At 48.5% G+C, this 27,045-nt stretch overlaps 1 protein-coding gene across 1 annotated transcript in view; it reads left to right on the top strand.

Moving 5' to 3' along the window:
- Positions 1 to 27,045, top strand: part of ADCY5 (adenylate cyclase 5) — a 157,965-nt gene that overhangs the window by 63,426 nt on the left and 67,494 nt on the right. Inside the window, exon 2 of the mRNA XM_069555461.1 lies at positions 26,270 to 26,419. Within this exon, the coding sequence (XP_069411562.1) occupies positions 26,270 to 26,419 (150 nt within the window). The remainder of the gene's footprint in view (positions 1 to 26,269; positions 26,420 to 27,045) is intronic.

The following is a 27,045-nucleotide window of genomic DNA, read 5'->3' as shown; positions in this document are numbered from 1 at the left end:
CACCGTGTAGCTTGCAGGATCTTGGGTCTCCAACCAGGGATTGAACCTGAACCCTGGCAGTGAAAACACTGTCCTAACCACTGGACCACCAGCGAATTCCCTATTGTTGCCTATTTAAGACCTCCCTGGGCATCCAAATAGTGGGCAGACTGGCTATTGTCTGATCATGATTTCCTCTTAGCAGGTTATGTTCTGACGCCTCAAGTAGAGGAAAGATCACTAGGAACAGGTGTCCCCTCCTCCTGAGACATTTCTCAGAAATATATAGCCGGGACTGGGAGGCACCAGGCAGAGAAAGCTTACAGTCCTCAGATGAAATTCTGATTTCTCTTATGGAAATGTCAAGACCCACAGCGTGCCCCTGAACCCCTTAGCTTAACCGGGACCACCTCGGCTACACCCTTGGCATTTCCTCGCTTTTCAATCCTGTGGGCCCCCAGACAAAAGAGCACTTTAGCCACAGTCCTGCTGAGACAGCCAGAACTGCCAAGCAGTCCTTGAGTCTCCCCTCACCCCATTGCAGCCCCTTGCCCTGGAGAGCAGACAGATTGTGAAAGTCCAGGTCTGCTGCACACACGGCCCCAAACAGCCACGAAGAAGCTCAGCTTTTGGTTTAAAACCCCCATATCACCATCGCCACCGTGACTCCCACCACTGCTCTGAAGGCTTGCATGGAGCCCAGCTGTGTGTCCCTAAGAACCTCCAGGACAAATGCTGATGTGGACAAGTGAGCAAGGTGTTCTGTTCTCAGGGCTAAACGAGGCCTTTGAAGTTACCCTCCCAGCCTTGCAGCTATCCGCCTGCTGTGCCGGTGCCCTGTCCAGCTTCCTCAGATGCCTGAGTGCCCAGCACACAGTGGCCCCTATTAACACTGGAGGATGAAACCAGCTCTTAGAAAGGCTGGCCTGCCAGAAGCCTCAGGTCCCTCTGACCCCTCATGTATTCTTGGGGCAAACTTGTAGCTGCTGACATTCTTAAGAAAGCAAGATGGCACCTGCTGACCTTGGTTTGTAAATATCCGTTCTCCAGATTTCTCTGGAAACTGGGAGCCAGAGAGGCCTGTCTGACATGGGTGGCTGAAACCAGAGCGGGATAGGCTGGGTTGTTGAGGTGATGGCTTGACACTTAACTGTCAGGGCCCAGAGTCTCCAGGAAGGACACCCTGTGGAAAGCCCTCTTGGCTGAGATTACTGGCAGTGGGATCTGGGAAAGCTCAGCGCCTGGTTTATCTCTGTTTGTCGTCCACTGAGGAAAAATGAGAGTGTGCTTCCTTTTTGGAGGCAGAGCTGTTTATATCTGTAGGATCTTGACACATGCATGCATGCTTTCACATGCAGAGACTTGGAAATATTAAGTCCCCCACTTTGGACTCTGTGGCAGTGAACAGACACTAAGCAGATCCTGTCCGTTTCCCCTGGGAACAGAATCACTTCCCTGGAGAAGGGACGTGGTGAGGGTTGGCGTGTCACTGAGACGGGGCCTGTGGAAGGGATGAGGGGTGGTGGGCGCTCCTGTCCCTCCAGGGTGGCCTGTGAAGGCCTGGGCTGCAGGTGCAGGTTAGGCTAGGTGGGAGAAGAACTCTACAGGGAGAGACACGGCGGTGCCCCCTCTGTGGACAGTTCCCATGCTCCAGACTGGAGTCATCATCTGCCCTCTGCCTGGTGCCTTTCTCAACTTTCTCTGGCAAGCGCCCCCTAAATACCTGAGTCTCCCCAGGGCTTGGGATGGGTTAGTCCCAAATTTTGTCAGTACTTTCCTCATGGAAGCTCCTGAATGTAACTGCTCTCCATCCTCATTCCTATCCTTAAACTCCGAATGCAACAGTATTCATGCCCTGCAGGCCCAGGCTCCCAGCGGATGCCATGGTTCCTCCCTTTTGCCATCTCCAAGCCTCTTGGCAACTGCAGACCATGTATTCTTCCTTCTTGGGGGCCAGGGAGCATAGCAGTTAAGCCATGTCCTAGCTGTGTGGACTTGGGCGTGTTGCTTAACCTTGCCACGCCTCACAAGTTTCCTGGTCGTAAAACGGGAATTCTAATTGTACCCGACTCATTGGATTGCCCAGAGAATGAAAGGAGGATATATCTGCACGGTGTAGTCATTCAACAGACCGTAGTTGCTGTTAAAGATCGTTTCATCAACCAGCAGTGGCTCCTTAAGGCTTGTGATCCCAAGACAAGCTTCCCATCCTGGTGGATGTTCTCTTCTGAGCCACAGCTGGCTGCAGTGTATAACTGTCACTCTGATCCTGCTAGGTAGTCCCTTCACTGCCTCAGCCATGCCAGGATTTTTCCAGGACTATCACTTACTTCCATCTGAAACTTTCACCTCCCCACCCACACCTCACCACTTCCTTGAGCCCGTCTTGGCCTCTGTGACCCACAGAGGTGTTTGTAGTCTGAATCCAGCCATCTTGCTCTCCATCATTTATTCCTGTGGTTGCCGTGAAAATGGGGGCCTCATCTTGAATGTCCCCAGCCTGTCTCATGGGGCCAGCCTCTTACTGCTCTGCCTCCCTTAATATGGAGACCTGGGAGTTGATCCTAATGATCAATAGAAACTTCTCCATCAATTATAGGGAAGTCCTATCCTGATTTGATAGGCGCCCAAAGGTCAGGAGCTATATTCTAAGCTTCCTAAGTGGCCATGAAGATGCCGTGGGACTGGGCTCCAGCCCAGGTCCTGTGCACCCTCAGGCCTGAGCCTCTGCTACCTGTGGGGGAAGGGGGGTCTTGGCTTCTTGGCCAAATTCCACAGCTCAGCAAGTGGCAGTGATAAGAGCCAGGACCAGCCCTGCAAGTGCCTGGAGTGGTCTGTTTTGACAGGGCAATTTAGCTTATGTGGCTTGTGCTAGCACTTGAGGTGCTCACCAGAACTGCGGCTCCAGCTCCCTCCCCAGGGCCCTTCAGGGTCCTCAGACAGGGGGTCACTGCTGTGAGACCATGGGGTGGGGTGGGGAGAACTTGTCCCCCTCAGCCCTCATTCTCCCAGTCCCATTCTGGCTCCTGGAGCAGCCCCAGCTGAGACTGGTTGGCTCCAAGAGAGTTCTCTGTGCCTCTGGGTGTTCATCCAGTTAGCTCCATTAAGCCAGGAAGCCAGAGGCATGGATAATACCAAACAGCAGAGGATTTCTAAATGCATTTGATAGTTTGGAATGCATTGGATGATTTGTAGCAGACTTCCTCTCTTAATTATTTTGGGCTCATGCTGAGGTCAGATCAATCTGTATTCCTTGTGTACGTATCGCTGCCTGGAAATGGCCATGGTGAGGGCGAGCCAGTCATTCCTTAATGTGTTTGCCCATTCTCCTACTCACCCGGTATTTCTCGAGGACCTGTAGTGTGCTAAGCATGCTGTGGGGGTGCTGAGGCTCTGAACGATGTGATCCCTGTGTCCCGAGAGCGGCCAGGCTGACCCTGGGTAGTGGACTGCTGTGGATGATTCACTCCCACAGTGAATGAGGCCCTGAAGTGACATGGAGAGAACAGGTGGCTGAGTGGTGCAGTGTCCAGCTTTCTGAGCACCTCTGCCCTCTCCTCTGCTTGTCAGGCTTCAGGCTGCTGCGGTCCAAGGTGGCTTTGCTAGACTCTGCTTTCTGCTGCAGCTGTGGCCCTCTTTGAGAAAGTGGAGTTGACAAACATCCAGGCTTGCTGAGCTGATTTATTAGGGGAGTGGCCCTTTGCATCACATAGGGCACACCTCCGGCTTCCTTTCCACGGCAGCTCCCTTGTGCAGACCTTGAACCGCAGAGGACTGTCAGGTGGCTCTGTTGCCAGCCACAAGCCTGGTCAGGCTTTCCTGCCTCACTGCTGGAGTGAGGCAGGGCTTTGGGGGGTTGGTGGTGGGGAGACAGGCTGCTGTGTTCCTCTCCTCTCTCGTTCTCACGCTCTGTCGCTCCAGGCACACGCATGTGGCCAGGGAATGGAGAGCATCTGGCGTTGCTGGCTCGGGTTCCACTCCAGAATTCTTTCTGAGGACTCAGTCTCTCTCCATGCACCTCGGAGTCTCGGGCAGGACTCTGCTTCCCTCTGATGGAGAGGAGAAAGGACTGTTCTGGACCCTCTCATCCAGCTACACTCAGGATGGGAGTGCCGTTCGGGGCTTGGTATCCTATCTCACAGGGCATCGTGACACTTCTCCAGATCCCAGGGCAGTCCTGGGAAATGTCCTGTCTGCCTGTGTTTTGGGGACAGAGCAGATTGCTGCTGCTGGGTCTCTGGGGAGAGGTGAGGAGGACCAGCCAGGACAAAGCTGGGGCTGAAGTGGGTGTGAGCAGCGGGGACTCAGAGGGCTTGGTGTTCTAGCAGGGAGCATGAGGGTGAACTGAGGCAAGGGAAGAAGCGTTGCATTGACGTAGCAGTTCACCTTTCAAGGCTCCCAGACGAGCCTTGGGACAGAAAGACAAAGGGCCTGCTGGAGGAGCTTGTCCGCTGGTGATGCTGGGGTATCCGGGTTCCCTGCAGGACTGGACAAGGGCTGAGCTTGAGTTCACTTTTCTCTACCAACTCAAATCATTTTTTGAAGAAAGAAAAGAACTTGGATTATAAAAGAGGAAAAAGAATGTCTATGTGTATAACCGAGTCATTTTGCTATACACTGGAGATTGGTACAACATTGTAAATCAACTGTACTTTAATGAAAAAATTAATAAAATAAAATTAGAAGAGAAGGAAGGCAAAGGGCTCAAAGATGAGAAGAGAACCGCTGGGCCAGGTGTCCCAGGCCCTCTTTCTAACCTCACTGCAGACTTTGGAGACCTCGCTGCCCTGTCTGAAACCCCTCATTCTTCCCCATATCTGGCTGAGGAGCAGCCCAAGGCCCAGCTGCTCCTGAGGCGAGGCCCTCAGGCTTCTTCCACTTTCCTGTGCTTTGCTATATGGAAATGCTTAGGGGACATCAGACTGGAAGCTGAGATTCCAATGCCTGTGCTGGTCCAGGCCTGGCAGTTTGCCAAGAGCCCGCTGAGATGAGAAGCTTTGGTCTTTGCTTTCTCTCCCTGTCAAGGCCTAATATCGCCAGGCTAGAGCCTGCAGAGGCCACTGGACAGAGGAGGGGAGCCCACTTGTCCAGTGGGGGTGGGTCCCCATCTTTGGAGGCCTCTGCCCCCAGGTCCTTGCCCGGTCCTCCAGGCCTGGTTGAGGAAGCCAGGCTGCCTGTGCACAGGGTCCCGAGGCTCCAGACTCAAAGCCTCAGGGAGTTGGTCATGTGTCACTTTCCCTGGGAGATGCTCTGGGAAACGCTCCCAGCCCCCTTCTTGGTGCTTCAACATGCCTGACAAACGCTGATCCTTGTTCCAGCCTCCCTTCTCCCCCCCCCTCCCGGGGACTGGCCATAGATTAGTTGGGGTTCTCAGTTTCTTGCTTTCACTGTAAAAAGAATAATTGCTTTTCAGCCATTTTACTATTATTGCCGTATTCAGTCTAACGATAGTCCTTGAGAAGTAGGTAGTTTCTCCCTGTGCTCTAGGAGAAGAATCAAGCTGACTAAGGTGACATGACCCAGTCCACACTGCTCATCTCATAAGAACCTGAGCTGGGGCCTGAACCCAGGTCTTCTGACACCAGGTCCCATGTTCTCCCCAATACTATGCATGCTTCATCCCTTGAGATAACGCAGAGCCTGCTCCTTCTTTGCTCTGGGCCTCCATCTTCCAGCTTGTGGAGTGCAGCCACTCCACTTCCTTCTGCCCTTGAGAAGCCATCCAGTCTGTCTGCTCTGTCTCTGCTCTGGTTTCTGGGCTCGGGCCCAGTACTTGTCAGGACCACTGCTTCAGAAGCCTTCCACTGTTTTTGAAGTGGGCTTCCCATTTTCACACCTCCAACCCCATCCTGCCTTCCCTCATCTTCCGTGCTCTGCATGTTGTGGTTTCTCCCTTCTGCACTGGAGGAAGTGATGGGAGAGGAGGGGGAAGGATGGGATCAGCCTGCCAGCGGATGTTCCAGTCTAGAAACATCTGCTGTTTGCAGGTATGCTCGTGTAACAAAGAGATGCCAGGACGCAGTCACTTTTAGAAGATGAGCGTTTTTTTTCTTTCTCTCTCAGGTAGCTGTCCCAGAGTGACCCACTCTGGTCCGTCCCATGAGGTTGTGCCACTACCCACAAGGCCGTTATCCTCATCTGTATGTCAAAGCTGGGTTGGGGAGCCATCCATGTTCAGCCCAGAAGATAATGAAACAAAGTGCTGGTCCAAGTGGGACAAGGGGCTTATCTGATGATGGAGAGGGAAATGGCATGGAAGTTGCACACATCACTTCTGTTCACATCCCTTTGACCTGAGCATAGTCACATGACCACACTTGGCTACATGGTTGGCTGGGAAATACTCTAGCTGGGCAGCCATGTACCCAACTACTGTGTAGTGTTCTGGTAAAAGGGGAGAATGAATTTAGGTGGAAAACTAACAAGCTCTGTCATGATCCTTAAAACTATTTTTAAATATAATTTTTATTGGAGTATAGTTGATTTACAAGGTTGTACCAGTTTCTGCAGTACAGCAAAGTGAATCGGTTATACATACACATATACCTACTCTTTTGTAGATTCTTTCCCCACATAGGTCACTACAGAGTATTGGGAAGCATTCCCTGTGCCATCCAGTAGGTGCTCATTAGCAAACTATTTTATATATAGTGGTGTATATGTGTCAGCCCCAGTCTCCCGAGTTATCCTTCCCACCCCTCTTTCCCCCCCAGGTAACCATAACTTTGTTGTCTACGTCTATAACTCTACTTCTGTTTTGTAAATAAGGTCATTTGCACCATTTTTTTAGATGCCACCTATTAATTTGAGTGATATCATATGATATTTGTCTTTCCCTAGCTGACTTCACTGAGTATGGCCATCTCTAGGTCCTTCCATAATTGAAAAATTAATTATCTACTCTAAAGGGACATGGTGGGAGGTTGTAGTGTGATCACCTATAGTCGACCAGATGGCCCTTGAGCTGAAAGTGTGTTTTTAGAGGTTGAGGGGTGGTGGTTTGTCTGCAGCTGGATACTTGCTGCCCTCTTCCCACTGGGGCTGGGGGGCTTTTTATAGGCTTGCATCAGTAATGGTTGAGTTTAACACTTCAGCACTCAGATCATGTCTCATGGGGAAAGAGTCTTAACTCTTCTGTCCCAAGAACTGGGCTTTTGTGGCCAGCCCAGTTGAGGAGGAGAGGAGGGGGAAGGGGAGGAGAGGAGGGGGAAGGGCTTTTGTTGCCAGCCCTTCTTGGCGGGACAGCTGGGAGCTAGCATAGACTGGGGCCAATTCTTGGTTTTCTCTCTGGGAGGCTGTTATGTCACAGAGAAGGCCCCTGAGTCCTTGGATGTCAGGGCCCTTACAAGGCAGCTGAGAGACGTGGGGTCGTGTTCTTCTGTTTTACGTAAGAAGAAACCTCAGGGGACCCAGCAGACTTGCTGAGGCGGCCCAGCCCATGAGGAGAAGGGCTGGCCCTGCAGCAATTCAAGTCCTAGATGTTCGTCAAGCCTCATTTCTGCATTATCTCATTTCTCCTCCCAGGTTCAGCCTCCAGGGATTCCCCAGTGGTCTGCTCAAGGCCGGCCAGCCAGGCAGGGACCCACCAAGGACACACCCAAGTCTCCCGGGTCCCAGCCTGACAGAGATGTGCACCTGCTCACAGGGACAGGTAGACTTGCCTCCTCTGGTAGAAACCATCTCCAAGCCCTTAGCAGCCACGGCAGTTAGTGCCACATTTGTCTATCTTTCTTGGTCTCATTGGTGTTTTATTTAATTCTAACTCAGGCCTTTGCATTCCCGTGGATAGGGATCTTGTAACCCCCTCTCCCACCTTGCGCTTGTTTCTCAGTGTCCAAGGCAGAGAATGGGAGTCTGAACTGTCTTCTGACGTGAGCTGGGATAGTCAAGGCCTTGAAAGTGCCCCACAGTGTGCTTTTCACACATTTATTCATTAAGAAGCATTTACTGGTGCCTTCTGTGTGTCAGCCTCTGCCCTGGAGGATGAGGATGTACTGGTGTGCAGAAGGAGGCATGGCCAGCCCTTGGAGGGCTGTCCTCTAGTTCTTACCCCTCCTGGCTACTCAGGGCATCACTAGACCAACTTGTATTGCTTTACACCTGCAACATGTTTGCATCAGTAAAATCAGCAGGCATTTTAGAGTTATCTGCAGAAGTTCTGTGACTTGCCCAAAGTCACAAGGCCAGCACCCGGGTCCCCTGACTCCCATTAAAGCACTCCTTCTGTGGTATCTCCTTACCTGTCTCTCCAGGCAACCTCTGGGGTAAACCCTAGAGCTGCCTGAAATCCCTGCTGAGGGACCTGGCTGAGCTGGGCAAGCCTGCCTTGTTCTGAACAACCACAGGGTGACCCTCCATCCTGGGTCATTCACAGGGTGCCCATGGCACAGCCCCATACATGTCCTGCACTCAAACGGAGGTTAGGTAAACGGCTTGTTGGCAATTCCAGTTTCTCTTTGGTGTTTCTTCCCTCCAAATTCAGCAGACCTAAAATGGGGCCCTGGATGTGAGGATTGGAGGTGAGGACTGGCGGTGGGTGGGGAAGGTGTGGGGGAAAGCCTCACTTCACCTGTGTGGGGTAGAAAGCCGATCTCAGTATTGGGGGAGAGGGTGCTCTTTTCCCTTCCCTGGATCCGATTCCAGCATTTTGTCAGCCCCTTCCCTCCACCTCCACAGCCCGACGTCATCCTCAGCTGTCACCACTGCTCACCTAGAACAATGAAAGCTTGTCTGACTTTCCTGGAAGGGGGAGGACAATGCGGAGGGTGGAGGAACTTGGGGAGGTGGGGCTGGATAATTATTCTCCAAGATGAGATTTTTGGAGGAGAGAAACTTCATTTGCACTCAGATTATAAATAAACTTCTAGCCCACAAAACTTCTTGCCAGGCCACAGAGCAAACTCTCTCTTACCACAGAGGTCAGAGAGCTGCATGAGAAGCAGTTTATGGGTGGCAAAGCCCCACCCAGCTTCTATAGAAAGCCTTGCCAAGGCATGCCGACCAAGCCTGCCTGTCCATCACACCCGACCCCTCTGCCCCAACTCAAGTCCTTGCTTTGTGCGGGAACGTATCTGTGTCTCCACGCTGCTTTGCACATTTGATTTCCCACAGCTTGGGGTGTGTGTGGGAGGGGTCCTTGCCTGGCCTAGATTCTGAAGGACTCTGGCCTCCTCTGGGATCCCCCACAGATTCAGCCTGGGTCAGACAGGAGAGTTGTGTATGACTTCCAGGTGTGACCAGCTGTGTTAAAGCTGCGGCTTTCATGCTGAAGTGTTGGGCATTTTACTGCGTTTCAGGAGAACGTGGAACAGAACATCTGAAATCAGATTTCCCAGAAAATCCCGCATATGGCATCTCCATACACAGTGCTCAGGATGGGCATGCTGCCAGAGCGCCCCAGGCCACAGCCACTCCATGGACTGTCCCAGGTGGCAGAGACCGTGGCCATCACCCATTGCCACTCCAGCTTTATAGACAAGAAAGCTGAGGTCCATAGCAGAAAAGTGACTTGCTTAGAACCATAGTGCTTTTAAATTTTTTTGTGTGTGGCAAATCCAGGAAGAAAACTTAGCCTCTGAAATCCCTAGTCCTTTCTTTACACCGTGCTACCTCTGACATTGACTCACTGTTCTCAGGCTCTGTCTCCCCATGGTTTCATTCATTTATTTTTATTATCTGTTTGAGTGTGCTGGGTCTTAGCTGCAGCCCATGGGATCTTTAATCTTTGTTGTGGCATGTGGGTTCTTTAGTTGCAGCATGTGGGATCTGATTTCCTGACCAGGGATCAAATGCAGGCCCCCTGCTTTGGGTGTGCAGAATCTTAGTCACTGGACCCTCAGGGAAGTCCCCTCCCCATGGTTTTAAATTCATACACTTTCCCAAAGCTCCCAAGTTTCATGACATGATACAAGCATTGACATCCTATCTTAATTGAAACTTTTTCTTTTTAAAGACTTTTTGTTGGTATATTGTTGATTTTCAGTGTTGTGTTAGTTTCAGCATACACAGTAAAGTGAATCTCCTATATGTGTGTTAAACAAGTATTCACTCTTTTTAAGAGCTTTTTCCCTATGTGTGTTCTCAGTCACTCAGTTGTGTCTGACTCTGTGACCCTCTGGACTGTAGCCCACCAGGATCCTCTGTCCATGGAATTTTTCAGGCAAGAATGCTGGAGCAGGTTGCCATTTCCTAATCTTTGGATCTTCCCAACCCAGGGACTGAACCCAAGCCTCTTGTGTCTCCTGCACTGGCGGGTGGATTCTTTACCACTGCGCCACCTGGGAAGCCCCACACTACACTATATCTTAGCCAACAGGCCATTGCAGAGTATTGAGCAGAGTTCCCTGTGCAACACAGTAGGTTCCTATTAGTTATCTATTTTACACATAGAATGTGTTTATTTTATACGTAGAATGTGTTTATGTCATTCGCAATATCCTAATTTATTCCTCCCCCCTTACCTCTTGGTGTAATACCTCAGTTTGTACCTGAGACCCCGTTATGAAAACTTCCAGTCCCTTGGGGTCTTACGGTTGAGTCTCAGCCCCTAGACACCCTTTCCTTTTCTCCTATGCATGTCACACTCCCAAGAGCCAGAGGGAGTGGTTGTCTGGGGCACACCATCTGAAGTCTGCTCTAGCCTGGTAGATGAACAAATCTGAGTCTTTGGAAAGTGACCCCCTAAAGGGCAGGAAGGGAGGCCAGTCCCTCTGTGACCCAAAGGTGGGGCTCTAGGTCAGTTCAAGTGTCGTGTTCCAGACAGCAGTTGGGTAGTCTGCAGATCAGCCTGTGGTCTCTCCCACGTCTGCTGTGCCCCTAGCCCCTATTGCTTTGCTTCCCTTTGCTCTATAGCTGTGCTATCCAACAGAAATATAATGAGAGCCACATGTGTAATTTTAATTTTTCCAGTCACCAAAAAAGTTTATGTTTAAATGGGTGAAATTAATTTTAATAATGCATTTTTAGTTCACCCAGTATCTCCAGAATATCATTTCAACAGATAATTAAAATAAAAAATTATTTCAAACTGGTGTGTATCACTCAGTCATGTCTGACTCTTTGTGACCTCATGGACTTCTCCGGAAAGTCCATGGAATTCTCCAGGCCAGAATAACTGGAGTGGGCAGCGGTTCCCTTCTCCAAGGGATCTTCCCAACCCAGGGATCGAACCCAGGTGTCACACATTGTAGGCGGATTCTTTACCATCTGAGCCTCCAGGGAAATTTTACACTCACAGCACAGCTCAGTTCAGATGGGTCACATTTCCAGTGCTCACAGCTGCATGCAGCTGGGGGCTGCCAGTGTGAATGGCGCTGTCCTGCAGCTCAGTAGATTCCTGTCCTCCTTTGTGTCTGTCATCCTCCCCTCCCTCTGCCTTTGGGTAAACCAAATTCTCTTTCCTTTCCCTTCACTCTCTGCTCTCTCCTAAGCATCCTAAAAAAGAGTCACCTTCACAGCCCCTATGGCTTGAAGTGAAGTGAAAGTTGCTCAATCGTGTCTAACACTTTGCAACCCTCTGGACCACAGCCCGCCAGGCTCCTCTGTCCATGGGATTCTCCAGGCAAGAATACTGGGGTGGGTTGCCATTCAGTTCTCCAGGGGATCTTCCCAGGACTGAACCTGGGTGCCCTACATTGTAGACAGATTTTTTTACTCTCTGAGCCACCAGGGAAAACCCTTTGCAACCAGGACCCCTATTCTATCCTGCCTCCCTCAGAGGTCGTGCGTGGGGCCCTGACAACCTTGGACCCATAGCACCTCAGCCGCCTCTTCCACAGACCCTTCCAGTTTCACGACTCCCTTCCAGCTAGCTTTGGTGACACCACCTCACTCACTCCACTCACTATGCAAACTTCCGTTCCCCTGGAGAGCCATTCCTGGTCCATGCTTGCTTGGGACCTCCTGACACACTGCTTCCCCTTCCCTTTGCAGGCCCCCAACCCCTCTGAGACCCTGGTCCTTCTCATCTGCAGCATTCCCCACCTCTCTCGCTGTCTCACACACTGCGAGGCTTGTGGAGATCTTAGTTTCTTGACCAGGGCTTGAACCCACGCCTCCTGCAGTGGAAGCATGGAGTCGTAACCGCTGGACCATTCCCATCCCCACCTCTTTATTGGTCTCTCCACCCCTTGCACCTTCCCCTTGACTACTTCTTTCCCAGCTGTCCAATTATTCTTCCCCAACTGTAGCTCTGATCACATTTCCCTGTTGAAAGCCCACATCGTTAGAGATTGTAAGAACAAGGGAACATGCTTATGCTATAATGTTGAGTGAAAGAAAGCAGGACACCAAGTTATAGAAACAGTAAGATCTCAGCTTCACATAAGCAAAAACAAAAAACTGTGCGTAGATTAGAGAGGAAGAAAGGGAGGAAGCAGATAGCATTGGTTGTCTCTGGGGGTGGTAAATTGAGTTTTTTTTCCTAAGATTTTGAAATTTTCTCTAATGAATGCACACTTTATACATTGAAAAATTAATACACTTTTTATTTTGGGAAATGCAGCCACCAAGAGGTTTCAGTGCTTCCTGGATTATGTGCCAGCTCCTTACCCTGACATGGATGTCCTTTGTGATGAAGCTGTGAACCCCATTGTGTCTCAGTTCCCCTCGAGGGCTCCATCCCAGTCAGGGGGGACTTCTTCTCATTCCCCAGATAGCCTTCCACCTTCCTGTCTCCACCCCTTAACCCAGGTTGTTTCTGCCACCTGGGTGTATGTCTGCTATCATGCTGGTTGCCCAGATCCTGCCCACACCCCAGGCTCCATCTCCGGGACTAGCTCTCACAGTCCCCACTGCCCAGACATGACTCCTTTTTCTTTCCCCATTTGACTTACTCTGGCTTGTTGTGTAGGCATCTGAATTCTCATCTCTTCTATTTAGAAAAGAAGTTCCTTCAGCCTGCCATGCTCAGAGTAAAAGCATGTATGTTTTTCCTCTTTTTAAAATAAACATATGACTTTTCTCTTTTAAGATTCATACACATGGTAAAAAAAAAAAAAGTAGGAAACTATTCAATGATCTAAAGAAAAAAGTAAAAAATACCTATAATCCTACCACTGTTAACATACATATAGTTTGAGATTAGGAGAAGACAATGGCACTTCACTCCAGTACTCTTGCCTGGAAAATCCCATGGAAGGAGCAGCCTGGTGGGCTGCAGTCCATGGGGTCGCTAACAGTCGGACATGACTGGGTGACTTCACTTTCACTTTTCACTTTCATGCTTTGGAGAAGGAAATGGCAACCCACTCCAGTGTTCTTGCCTGGTGAATCTCAGGGAGCCTAGTGGGCTGCCGTTTATGGGGTCACACAGAGTCAGACACGACTGAAGTGACTTAGCAGCAGCAGCAGCAATTTGAGATTGGGATCATGCTGAATTTGCAATTCTGTATTCTCTTTTTATCCCATGTGACATTATATTTTGAAAACCTCCCCTTGATGTTGAATCTTGTTCAAATGAAACATTTGAAAGGCCTTGACATATTCCAGGGTATCAAAGCACCATAATTTATTTAACTATTCTCCAGTTGTTCAACATTTAACCATTCCCCATTTTTAAATTTTCTAATTATCCTTGGCTGTAAAACCCTGCCTGAGCTACTGAGTCTCTGCAGCACAGATTCCTAAGAGGAGACCGAATCTGGGTCACAGAGTGTGAACATTTTTAAAGCTCTTCATACACATGACCAAAATGCTTTCCAGAAGGACTGTGTCTTCACATCCCCACTTAGGTATAGGAGGGTGCCTGTTCTATTGCATTCTTGCCAACATTATTACCACAAAAAATGCTTTGCTGGTTTAATGGGCAAATATTGTTTTCATTTGTATTTTGTTGCCTATTGGTGAGGTTCATGTATCTCATCTCATATCATATGTTTATGTCATTTGTAATTTTACTTCTTGGAAAAGCTTCTTCATCTACATTATCCATTTTTTCTGTTAAATTTTCCCGACCCAGGGGTTAACCCAAATTTTACTTATTCTTCGTTAATTTATAAGCCAGTTCATATATCAATAGTAAGAGTATTGTCTCCTCTGCCAGATTTGTTGAGCATTTGTGGAACTAACTTGGGTTAGTGACTGCAAAGCCTGCAAAGTCTGTGTCCTCCCAGCTGCTTCTGTGCATGTGCTCGCTTCCACCACCAGGCATGGTGTCCTGGAGGCCAGGGGCTACGTGACCGGAGTCCAGGTTCCCCAGTGCCCTGTGCTCTGCTCTGGGTCCTCAGCCAGTAATTTTTTAATGAATTAAGGGGCTGTCCTGTTGAAGCAAGTACTGTTACGTGAAAGCTGCTTTTTTTCTCTGGCTATGTGCACAAGGTCTTGGGGTTTCCTAGGAGTCAATAACCAAAGGTGACAAAAGTATACAGTGTGGCCATTTCTCTCTAAGAGCACAGCTGTTCAAGTTACAGGGTAAACCACCTCACTCATTATTGTCATTATTTGTTCTGATTTTAAGGGAATCAAAATCACAATGTGATACCACCTTACCCCCCCTAGGATGGCTGTAATGAAAAAGATAGACACAGCAAGTGCTGGGGAGGGCATGGAGCATCATTGCTGATAGAAATAGCAATGGTGCAGCCTCTTTGGAAAACAGCTGGGCAGCTCCTGAAAATATGTAACGTAGAGTTACTGTGTGACCCAGTGTCTTAGTCCATCCAGGCTGCTATAACAAAATAGCAATGCCATAGCCTGAGTGGCTTAAACAACATTTATTTCTCCCATTCTGGAGCCTGGGAAATCCAGATTCAAGTCACCAGGGTCTGGTGAGAGCCCATTTCCTGGGTCATAGATGGTCATTTGCTCACTGTGTCCTCACATGGTGGAAGGAGATTAGAAAACTCTAAGAGGTCACTTTTGTCAGGGTGCTAATCTGACTTACTAGTGTGCCAGCCTCATGACCTAATCACCTTCCCCAAACTCCACCTCATAAAACCATCACGTTAGGTGTTAGCATTTTAACATATGCATTTAGGAGAAGGCAATAGCACCCCACTCCAGTACTCTTGCCTGGAAAATCCCATGGGTGGAGGAGGCTGGTAGGCTGCAGTCCATGGGGTCGCTAAGAGTCGGACACGACTGGGTGACTTCACTTTCACTTTTCACTTTCATGCACTGGAGAAGGAAATGGCAACCCACTCCAGTGTTCTTGCCTGGAGAATCCCAGGGACGGGGGAGCCTGGTGGGCTGCTGTCTATGGGGTCGCACAGAGTTGGACATGACTGAAGTGACTTAGCAGCAGCAGTTAGGAGAAGGGGACATGAACATAACAGGCCATAGCATCTAGCAATTCCACTCCTAGGTATATGCCCAAGAGAACTGAAATCATATCGAAACTGTACATGGATGTTCATAGCAGCATTATTCATAACAGTCAAAAAGTAGACACAACTCAAATGCCTATACCTGATGAAAGAATAAACAGAACGTGGCATGCCTGTGCTATGGACGATTACTTGGCCACAGAAAGGAATGAAGTACTGATACATGCTAAACAGAGAAGAATCTTGAAAGTATTACGCTACGTGAAAACAGCTAGACACGGAAGGCTATTACATGATACCATGTATATGAATGTCTAGAACAGGCAAGTCCATCAAGACAGAAAATAAATTAGTAGTTGACAGGAGCTGGGGGCGGGGGTGGAGGTAGAGGTGGGGAGCAGGCAATGATTAATGGGTGTGGGATTTCTTTAAAGGATGTTAATAACGTTCTGGAATTAGTAACGTTCTGGATGTTAATAATGTTCTGGTGAAGGCTGCACAACCTTGAGAATACATTAAAAGCTACTGAATTATATACTCTAAAAGGATGAATTCTATGGCCAGAGCGTTCCCAGCCCCTGGGATCTAATGTCTGATGATCTGAGGTGGAGCTGATGTAATAATAGTAGAAATAAAGTGCACAATAAATGTAACGTGGTTATTAAATCATCCTGAAACCATTCCCTCAGCCTCCGGTTCGTGGAAAAATTGTCTTCCACAAAACCGATCCCTGGTACCAAAAAGGTTGGAGACGGCTGTCATGTGGTGTATGATCTCTATCGATGAAAAAATAATTCAAGAGACCTCTACTGGGGTAAGAATTGGCCTTATAAGACAGGCGATGGGCCATTCTCACTCACGGTGGCGAGTTCCTTGGATAGAGCTGGGTTAGAGGCAGCGGCTGTGAGTAGGTCCCTAATCAGCAGCGTGTTATGTGACCAGGATCTATAAAGAAGGCCTAAGGCACCTAGGAAGAGGAGGAAAGAAAGTTGAGTGTTCCTTTATTAAATAGAATCAAACAAAAGTGGACCTAAATTAAGTTGGGATAAATAACCACTTAGTACAGTAGAACAGGACAAGCTCTGAACTCACAATGAGAATCTGATTGAGTTCTGCTGCAGTCGTGCTGTGTGGCCGAGGCTCCTGCCTCGAGTCTTAGCTCCTGCATTAGCAGGAGGAGGTGATGCCACCCACCTTGCTCTGCTTAGAAGGATGCAGTGAGGATGCAATGAAATACGACCTCTGAAGGTGTTTTGAAGGTTGTAAACTGCTGCACCTGATCATTCTTAGATACATGTCCTATCTTAGTCTACTTTGTCTTTTCTAAGTATGGATTAAGCAGATGCTAATTATTAATTTGTTTTTAGTAATAATAAAAGTATATTAAATAAACAGTATACTTTTAGAATCACATTGTAGATTGATGATTTCCAGAGGCAGTAAGTAGCCCATATGATAGGAGTAGTAAGAAGAAGGGGGAATGTGGCCCATGATGAGACTTGTAGAATCTTAATATCAACACAAGAGTTTGGGCTTTATATTATCGGTGGGCATTTGATCAGAAAAGTGTCTTGATATAAGGGGATATGATGATCTCTGACATAGAGGATAGTTGCAGAGAGGATTCCAGTCTGGGGAAGATTGACAAGCCCCAGGCAGCTATATCCTAGTTGGAATGGAGAGGAGAAAGGGGTGCCACCTGGGCAGAACCCCTAATAGGAGTGAAGAGAGCAGAGAGCCTGGTTTTATTTGTGCAGAGCCACTGAGATGGACCAGCCACCTCCATGAAAGAGGACCTCATCACAAAAGCTCCCAGGCAGAGATAATGTGGCTTTGATGACACCCCCCTCAAAAAAAGCATACAGCAATCTTTATTCTTTGTAAAGGAAAAATTTTTAAGATGCATCACTATGAGGAAAAAAGTTAAAAAATATATATATTTTTAAAGTAATTTAGCCTCTAGTCATGCTTGGTACAGTATACACAAGGATACAAGGAGCCCTGCTGATATGCCTTCTGAGCATATATATATTTTAAGATTATCCTTCTTTGATTTATTTTATATCATAATGGGTTTCCACTGAGGTCCCCCAAGCTTCCCGCCAGCACCATTCAGGAGAAATGAAATCTGGGGCAGACAGAAGGAACCCTTATCAGGCTTGTCAGTTCCTTTTCTTTGGGAGTTACTTGGTTGCTAGTTTTGTGTGTTTGTAAACAGAAAGAGGACTAGAACAGAAAGGATTCTGCCTGCCTTTTGAATGTGGAGTCCCAGTCACATTTGTAGAGTTCCGTGGAGCTGGTCCTCAGTCCCTAGGGACTCTGAGATGATCGTGCCCCTTGTGTCCAGGTGGGTGGATTTGAACAATCAGATCCCAGCTTTGGCTTGCACTTAAGTGAGGTGATTTCAGACCCTGATGTGAAGAGGAAGCACTGTCGTCTGTCTGTACAGGAGCCTCTGAGAGTGGGAGAGGATCTGGAAGAGGGAGTGGGGTGTAGAGGGAGCTGGCTTACCCTTAGTATGCTGGGCTTGCCCAGTTCTGGAGGGTGTCAGAGCTGGGGAGGGCAGATTGGAAAAGTCTCCCTGGTAAGGTTGCCAGTGAAAATACGGTTGCCCCGTTAAACTTGAATTTCAGATAAATAATTTTTTAGTATAAGTATGTTCCCACTAAGGACTTCCCTGTAACTCAAATGGTAAAGAATCTGCCAGCAATGCAGGAGACCAGGGTTCGATCCCTGGGGTGGGAAGTTCCCCTGGAGAAGGGAATGGCAAGCCCCCCCAGTATTATTGCCTGGAGAATCCCATGGACAGAGGGACCTGGCAGGCTATAGTCTGTGGGGTTGCGAAGAGTTGGACACGACTGAGCGACTAACACACATGTTCCCACTATCGCACAGGACATACTTATACTTAAAAAAAAAAACCTGTTGTTTATCTGACATTCAAATATAACTGAACATCTCGGGCCCTCGCCCCAGTCACCTAATCTGGCTCCCTGGGGAATTCTGGTTCTTTATCTCCTACCACCCCCGCCAGATACACCCTGCGAACGACCAGCTGACCTGTCCAGAACAGAACCCACGCGAAATAGTAGATTATGAGGAGGTCCTCCTAGCTTATTTTCTTCTGTTCCAAACCAGTTCATTCCTCATTCCTCTTTGCCTCTCACCTTTTTCAGCACTGGCAAACAGCACGCCTATGGCAATGGGCCCGTGGGGCCCCCTGAATACTCAAGAGAAAAGGGGCAGCAGGCATGGCAGTGCCCCAGGCAAGCTGCTGGGAGCCCTTTCAGGCTTCGCCACAGAGGCGCTGCACATACTGAGCAGTAACTTCGCTCGTGGCCAAATCAAACCTGCAGCCTGCAGACAGGAGAGATTGGGTTTCTGAAGTGCTGGGGATTTAGGAATGCCAGTGGAGTTGTAAATGTGCACAGGCACCTCCTCTGGGCTTCCCCTTGGAGACGAGAATTCCAAACAGTCCCCTCTTCTGGGGATTCTCCTGGTGTGGTCCTGGGACCTCCCAGACCCAAACCATCTGCAGGGCGGTTTTAAAAGCAGATGCTGAGGCCAGTGTAAGGCCTGAGGTTTGATGTATTCTCAGGTGTCCTTGTTACTCCACCTGCTATGATGTTGGTGTCCCTTTACACACACACACACACACACACGCGCGCGCGTGCGCGCGCCTCTTTCATGTGGTTGGACATGTCCTGTGAAGTGTGCACAGGGAAAAGCAGCAAACCCTTAATTAGGCCTTGTTTACCTGTTGTTGTGACTGATACCTGTTATTATTTACTAGTTAAGTATTTGGCATAAGCATGTATGAAGGGGCTATAAACTCCTTTCTGGAAGACTGTAAGCAGAATTCCATCAGCTTTTACTGAAGCTTTCTCTTCATTCATAACCTTTGCGTCTGCACAGGGATCTTAGCATCTATTAAGACCTGGCGCACAGATTCTTGCCCTTTTGGTGGGTGTATGTGTGTTTGATGTATTAATCTCTTACGTTTTCACTCTCAGGTCCAGTTTGCCAAAATCACCCTTTCCAACAGGCCTTTCTGAAGACCTCTCTCACACCTAGCACTCTCTTCTTGCTCATCCCATTGTGTGTTTAGTGAATGGGAGAGAGGAACACTGAGGCATGCTAAGCTTAGCCGAGCCATTTGGACCCTATTGGGTTACAGCACATCGTTTTACCTGGATTTACACCCTCTGTTGCTATTGGCCTTCTGGCTGCAAGAAGAGTCAGATTACAGCAGGAGAGGCCAGGAGGATTAGTACCGAGATACCAGAGGCCAGCTGATAATTACTTCGAGGGTCATGTCTCAAAATAGACTCTGGCTCTCTTTCTGGCCTCAGAGAGAGGAAGAGCTGCCCTTTCCCTGTCCAGCCAGCTCCTCATATTCTCTCTGCTGGTCCCTCCTGGACCTTTACTCTTGTTTTTTTTTTTTTCCCCTGGCAGCTCAGTGTTAAAGAATCCAGCTGCTAATGCAGGAGATGTGGGTTCAATCCCTGGGCTGGAAAGATTCCCTGGGGAAGGAAATGGCAACCCACTCCAGTATTCATGCCTGGAAAATCCCATGGACAGAGTAGCCAGGTGGGCTGCAGTCCATGGTGTCTCAAAAGAGTCAGACACAGTTTAGCAACTAAACAATAGCAACATTTACATACAGTAGAATTTGGCTTCTCTGGTGTATAGACACACACACACACACACACACACACACTCAGTCGTGAATGACTCTTTGCGACCCAGTAGGCTGTAGCCTGCCAGGCTTCTCTGTCCATGGGATTTCCTAGGCAAGAATACTGGAGTGGGTCGCCATTTCTTACTCAGGGGGTCTTCCAGACCCAGGGTAGAATATGTGTCTCTTGTGTCTCCTGCACAGTCAGGCAGATTACCACTGTGCCACCTGAGAAGCCCTCTCTGGTGTATAACTCTTTGGATTTGACAAAGGTATATGGATGTGTAACCACCAACACAATCATGGTATGTAACAGTCCCACCACCCTGAAGATCTCCTCTTGCTTCCCCTTTTATTCAAACTCTCCCCTCCCCCTGGCAACCACTGATCTGTTTTCAGTCCCTGAAGTTTTGCCTTTTCCAGAATGCCATATAAATGGAGTCATTTACAGTACGTAGCCTTTTGAGTGTGGCTTCTTCCACTCAGCATAATTAACTTGAGACTCATCCATGTTATTATGTGTTATCATGAGATTGTTCCATTTGAACATAACTTTACATGTGATTTGGGCAGATACTAGGAGTGAGCTTGCTGGTCAAGGGTATGTATGAGAAATGCCAGACTGTTTCCAAAATGGCTATACCATTTTTCATTCCTCCTTATGGCAGAAAGTGAAGAGGAACTAAAAAGCCTCTTGGTGAAAGTGAAAGAGGAGAGTGAAAAAGTTGGCTTAAAGCTCAACATTCAAAAAACTAAGATCATGGCATCTGGTCCCATCACTTCATGGGAAATAGATGGGGAAACAGTGGAAACAGTGTCAGACTTTATTTTTGGGGTCTCCAAAATCACTGCAGATGGTGATTGCAGCCATGAAATTAAAAGATGCTTACTCTTTGGAAGGAAAGTTTTGACCAAACTAGATAGAGTATTAAAAAGCAGAGACATTACTTTGCCAACAAAGGTCCGTCTAGTCAAGGCTATGGTTTTTCCAGTAGTCATGTATGGATGTGAGAGTTGGACTGTGAAGAAAGCTGAGTGCCGAAGAATTGATGCTTTTGAACTGTGGTGTTGGTGAAGACTCTTGAGAGTCCCTTGGCCTGCAAGGAGATCCAACCAGTCCATTCTAAAGGAGATCAGTCGTGGGTGTTCTTTGGAAGGACTGATACTAAAGCTGAAACTCCAATACTTTGGCCGCCTCATGCTAAGAGCTGACTCATTGGAAAAGACTCTGCTGCTGGGAGGGATTGGGGGCAGGAGGAGAAGAGGACGACAGAGGATGAGATGGCTGGATGGCATCACCGACTCGATGGACGTGAGTTTCAGTGAACTCCGGGAGTTGGTGATGGACAGGAGGCCTGGCGTGCTGCAATTCATGGGGTCACAAAGAGTCCGACATGACTGAGCGACTGAACTGAACTGAACTGAGCAAGGTATGAGAGTTCCAGCTGCTATACACTCTTACCAGTACCAGTGTTGGCAGTTCTTTCTTCTTTTCATTTTTTTTAATATTTATTTTTATTTATTACTTATTTCTGTGCACTTTGTGCTCTGGGGAAAACTGGCAAAACAGGGCTTCATAGCGTTAGATCTTTTTAGGAGAAGATTTTATGAGTCCCAATTCCTGCATCTTCTATACCTAGAGAAACGCTGAAATGTGAAAGTGAAGTCGCTCCGTTGTGTCCGACTCTTTGTGACCCCATCGACCGTAGCCTATGAGGTTCCTCCATCCATGGAATTTTCCAGGCAAGAGTACTGGAGTGGGTTGCCTTTTCATTCTCCAGGACAACCCTGGAGATTGAACCAACCCAGGGATTGAACCCGGGTCTCCAGCATTGCAAGCAGACAATTTTACCATCTGAGCCATCAGGGAAGCTCAGAGAAACACTGACATAATTAATGATGCCATCTGCTTTGGCTGTTAAGGATAATTTTACAATTAAAAGTCAAAATAGCGTAGCTATGGTTCAGATATCCAAGGAAATAACTAGGTGATACTATGGGTGTAATTTCAGACTAGACCTTATATTGCTTAACACTTGAATTTTCTGAGTCGTGCTTGGATGCCACAAAACATTCTCAAAACAATGTCTGCTGACAGCTAGCAACTACAACCTTACTTTTCATAAAACTAGGCAACTGGCTGCTGCTGCTGCTGCTAAGTCGCTTCAGTTGTGTCCGACAACTGGCTACCTGACTACAAGTCTCCCTGAAGTGCCTGGTCCAAAGTGAGTTTCAGGCCTACGCTTCTGTGAAGAAATGAGATTTATTTTGTCAATTAAAATTCCAGTTGTCATTCCTCCAACTACTTCTAATTCTGTTACACCAAAATGGCAGACCAAGGGATTGAGATTTTAATCATACAAGATTCAGATCTAGAACTTGGAACTCAGAAATACTTCCAATTCTGTGTCTATTCTCCAAACTGAGACAGTCTTATGCCACATTTTAACAGGAAGTTGTCAGAGTCATGGGCTTACCTGGTGGCTCAGACAGTGACGAATCCTCCTGCAAAGTGGAAGACTTGAGTTTGATCCCTGAGTTGAGAAGATCCCCTGGAGGAGGGCATGGCAGTCCACTCCAGTATTCTTGCCTGGAGAATCCCATGGACAGAGGAGCCTGGCGGGCTACAGTCCATGGGGTTGCAAAGAGTCGGACACAACTGAGCCACAAAGCACATTATTTATTTGGCTGCTTTTGATCTTAGCTGTGGCATGGAGTCTGTGTTGCATCATGAGGGATCTGTCATTGAGGTGTGCAGACTCTCTAGTTTTGGCACGTGGGCTCAGCAGTTATGGCATGTGGGCTTAGTTGCTCTGAGGCTTTTGAGATCTTAGTTCCCGACCAGGGATCAAACCCACATCTCCTGCATTGCAAGGCAAATTTTTAATCACTGGACCACCAGGGACGTCCTTATTTTCATTTTTTAAATTTGATTTTATTTTAACCATTTAATAGTGTTTAGTAGTATCTCATTGTTTTTTGTAAGAAATTTGCATTTCCTTAACGGCTAATTATTTCCATCTTTCTCTGTGTTTGCCATCCTTATATCTTCTTGGTAAACTGTCTACTTAAATATTTTGCTCTTTTAAAAAGTGGTTTGAGGGTTTTTTTTAGTTTTTGATTTGACAGCTCTTTGAGAATTTTGGATTCAAGTCTTTTAATCAGATATCTGATCTACAAATAAATTTTTCCATTCTATGGCTTGTCATTTCATTTTCGTAACAGTGTCTTTTGAAGGCAAATGTTCTTAATTTTGATAATGTCTAATTTATCAATTTCTCTTTTCTTTTATGAGTCATGTTTTGCTGTGGTATATAAGAAATTTTTGCCTAACCCAAAGTCTTCTTGGGTTTTCTTCTGGAAGAAAGTGTTTTCTTCTTTTCTTCCAAAGTGTTTTCTTTTGGAAGTTTACTAGTTTTAGGTTTTACATTTAGTTCTGAATAAATTTTTTTTGTTGTTGTAAAGTTTTTTACAATTTGTTCTGAATAAATTTTTGTAATATTTTATGAGATTTGAGTTAATCATATGGATATTCAATTGTTCTAGCACCATTTGCTCCAAAAGATTATCCTCCTCCATTTAGTTGCCTTTGTATATTTGTCAAAAATTTATAACACCTTTATTTAGGTGTGATAGATGATTTGCAGGCATTTTTTCCCATTCTATGGGTTGTCTTTTCACTTTCCTAATGGTTCCTTTTGAAGCACAAGGCTTCTTAATTTTGATGAAGTACAATTTATCTTTTCTTCTTTTATCATTTGTGCTTTTGATGTGATGTCTAAGAAGTCGCCGCCTAATCCTAGGTCATTAAGAGGTATTCCTATGTTTTCTTCTCAGAGTTTATAGCTATAGCTTTCATATTTAGGTCTTTGATCCATTTTGAGTTAATTTTGTATATGGTATGAGGTAAAGTCTCCTACCTCATATGGGATAGCAAGTTTGCTGAAAAGACTGTTCTTTTCCCATTGAATTGTCTTGGTATCCTAGTCAAAACTCAGCAAGTCATAAACATAAGGGTTTATTTCTGGACTCTCAATTCCGATCTGTATTTCTTTTGTTAAAACAGTGCTGCACCAGTTTAATTACAGTAGCTTTCTAGTAAGTGTTGAACTTGAGTAGTATAAGTCTTCCAACTTGGTTCATCTTCTTCAATGTTGCTTTGGCTATTCTAGTGGCTGTCTCCAGGGGTGCGCTGTCTCATGTCTGCCAGCCTCACTGAACATGCCCCTCGCCCCAAGCCCAGGCTTCCCAGAGACCTCTCCTGGCCCTGTGCCCTGCTCTGCTCCCGTTTGCTTGGCATGATTCAGTTTCCGCTTCCTGCTGCTGGTTCTGTGTCGGTTGTGACCGCTTCTCTCCTCAACTGGACTGTAAGCTTCTGTGTATCAGAAGTCTTCTTTGCTTGTAACAAACAGGTTGGATTTTTCTCTGTGATGAGTTTATATAAAATGACAGTGGTAGGATCCTGGGGTGAATGGGGTTGGCGGTGGGGGGTTGTGATCATCAGCCGAGTTGGTAGAACTGGTGATCTGAGTTTGCCCCCTTCCTGAAGGCTCCTCAGGGAGGCATCTGGGGGTGCCAGGAGGTGCTTGAGGGGAGCCCACAGCGTCTTTCAGCCAGAACACTAGAGTCTATCGTGCAGTTGAGGAGGAAACAAGACAGAGATGGGAGAGGAAAGGTCTCTTTGTGTGTCGACTGGGAATAGACGCAGTATGGGTCATCTCCAGGGAAAGATGGCGCTGCCTCCAGCATGGAGCCCACATGGCTGTGGGCCTGAGAGCCTGGGTGGAAGCTAGGGCCACCTCGGAGAGGGGGTGGGGTGGGGAAAGCCTTCAGGTAGAAGCAGAGCAGCACCGAGGACAGGACATCCAGTGAAAAAGAGGACCCTGGAAGAAGCATGTGGGAGCTGCTGCCGATCACTGCCTAGCAACTGAAGCCTCAAGGGGATAAGAGGACTGGAGACCAACGCAGGGCTCCCGGTAGGGGTGGGGCGGAACCACAGCAGAAGGAGCAGGCCCAGCCTGGGCTCCGCTGCAGCAGCTGGGACTAAGAACTGTGTGTTTGGAGGGAGTGATTGAGGCCTAGAAAGCTGAGCCTGTGTGGCTTCTGTCTGATGTGGCTTGAGTCAAGGGCAGGACCAGAATCCCTTCACCCAGACTGCCCAGGAGCTGTACCTGCCAAGAGCAGTTTTGGCCAGACAGCACCTTTTGTTGTTCAGTCGCTCAATTGTGCCAGACTCTTTGCAACCCCATGGACTGCAGCAAGCCAGGAGTCCCTGTTCGTCACTATCTCCTGGAGTTTGCTCAGACTCATGTCCTTTGAGTCGGTGATGCCATCCAATCATCTCATCCTCTGTCATCCCCATTTCCTCCTGCCCTCAATCTTTCCCAGCATTAGGGTCTTTTCCAATGAGTTGGCTCTTCGCATCAGGTAGCCAGAGTATTGGAGCTTCAGCTTCAGCATCAGTCCTTGCAGTGAGTATTATGGGTCAATTTCCTTTAGGATTGACTGGTTTGATCTCCTTGCTGTCCAAGGGACCAGATCTGGAATGTGCTCTGTCAACTAGCTTTTGTGGGTTGTGTTGTGTTTCCCCCTATTTTTTCAGTAAGTACTGCTTTCCAAAGAACTTCAGCCTTGTCTCTGCACACATCTCTGTCAGCACAGAGATGGGCATCCCTGTGGAGTGGGGGTAAAGGAGTGTGGTGTGCTGGGGGGAGGGTCATCAGGAGGCCCTGGTGCTGGTGTAGAGAAGGAGATGAGACCTGTGTGGACACGGATCCCTGCTGGCTGGGGACCCTGTCCTCCCCTCCATCCCCAGAGGACTTCACACAGTGCTGCGCATCAGCAGCTATTTGCTTCTTGGAGCTGATCCCTGGGGAATAGCCAGCTAAAGCTTCTCCATGAAAGAGCTGTCCTTTCACCTGTGTGGACCCTGTCACTCTTTCAAACGATGAAGCCCTATCCCCCTCAAGGAAACTTCCTTGCAGTGGCCTTGCCACCCCAGCACCCACAGCTCTGACGCAGCATCCCCAGGACACCTAACCTTGTTGCCTTTGGTACTATGGACGCAGCCAGGGTAATCATTCTGTGACTCAGCATCGTTAAGGCCATATTCTGTCGCAGGCCAGCCAAGCTCTGGGCTCTGAGGACGTCAGGGAGCCCGAGTGGTTGCACTTGGCTGCCCAGTAGTTGGCTGTGGGTGGGAGCCCTTGGCATCTGTTTGCTGGCAACTAGGTGTGTGTTTGCTACAGTGGGACCTGGGGGCCCTGAGCCCTGGGAGTGGGAGGCTCGTGGTTGGGGCGCCAGTGCCTGCTCCAGGCCTCAGCTCGCGTCCTCATCTCTTCCTCTGCAGCTCGTCTCCAACGTCCTCATTTTCTCCTGCACCAACATCGTGGGTGTGTGCACCCACTACCCGGCTGAGGTCTCGCAGAGACAGGCCTTCCAGGAGACCCGGGAGTGCATCCAGGCGCGGCTCCACTCGCAGCGGGAGAACCAGCAGCAGGTGGGTGAGGCCTTCCTGCCCCGCGCGGCTGCCCAGCTGCCGACTGCCCGCCAGCGATGCTCAGGCAGCTGTCCAGCCCCTCCTGGGCGGGGGCCCAGGCCGTGGGGGATGTTTCCTCTGGAGGGCGCCCAGCATTCTTGGCTCTGTGGGAATGCTCTCAAGAAGCTTTGGAGAATGAGCTCTGGGCTCAAGCTTTGGGCTGAGAGTGCCTCCTCAGCCTCCCTGTGGTTCGCACTCAAACTGAGCACCCAGGCCCTGGGAGGCAGGAAGTGGCCCTCCCTCCTGCCCCCAGGGCTGATGAACTGGGCGATGAGAGCATCAGCATTCCCTCCTGGGATGAAGGTGCCCCCGGGGAGGGGGAGGGGGAAGGGGAAGGAGAGAAGCCCAGGCTGTCAGCCCTGTGATGCCCTCACGAGGCACTTCCTGTGCGCCGAGTTATGGGGTCTGGTTAGTTCGAGAAAGGAAGACGGCCATGTCTCACCCTAAACCTCACCCTCAGGACTCTGGGGCCAGGAGGCAGGTCACTCATTCAGGCCAGACTCGGGGGCTTCTCTCTGTGAGTCCCAGGCAGAGGGACCTGCCCCTGTGTGCTCCTCTGGCTGAGGGTGGGGCGGGGACTGAGGACT

This window comes from Ovis canadensis, chromosome 1 (genome assembly GCF_042477335.2).
Source record: "Ovis canadensis isolate MfBH-ARS-UI-01 breed Bighorn chromosome 1, ARS-UI_OviCan_v2, whole genome shotgun sequence".
Lineage (NCBI taxonomy): Eukaryota > Metazoa > Chordata > Mammalia > Artiodactyla > Bovidae > Ovis > Ovis canadensis.
The sequence above is the reverse complement of the archived record's forward strand: the minus strand, read 5'-3'. Positions and strand labels throughout refer to the sequence as shown.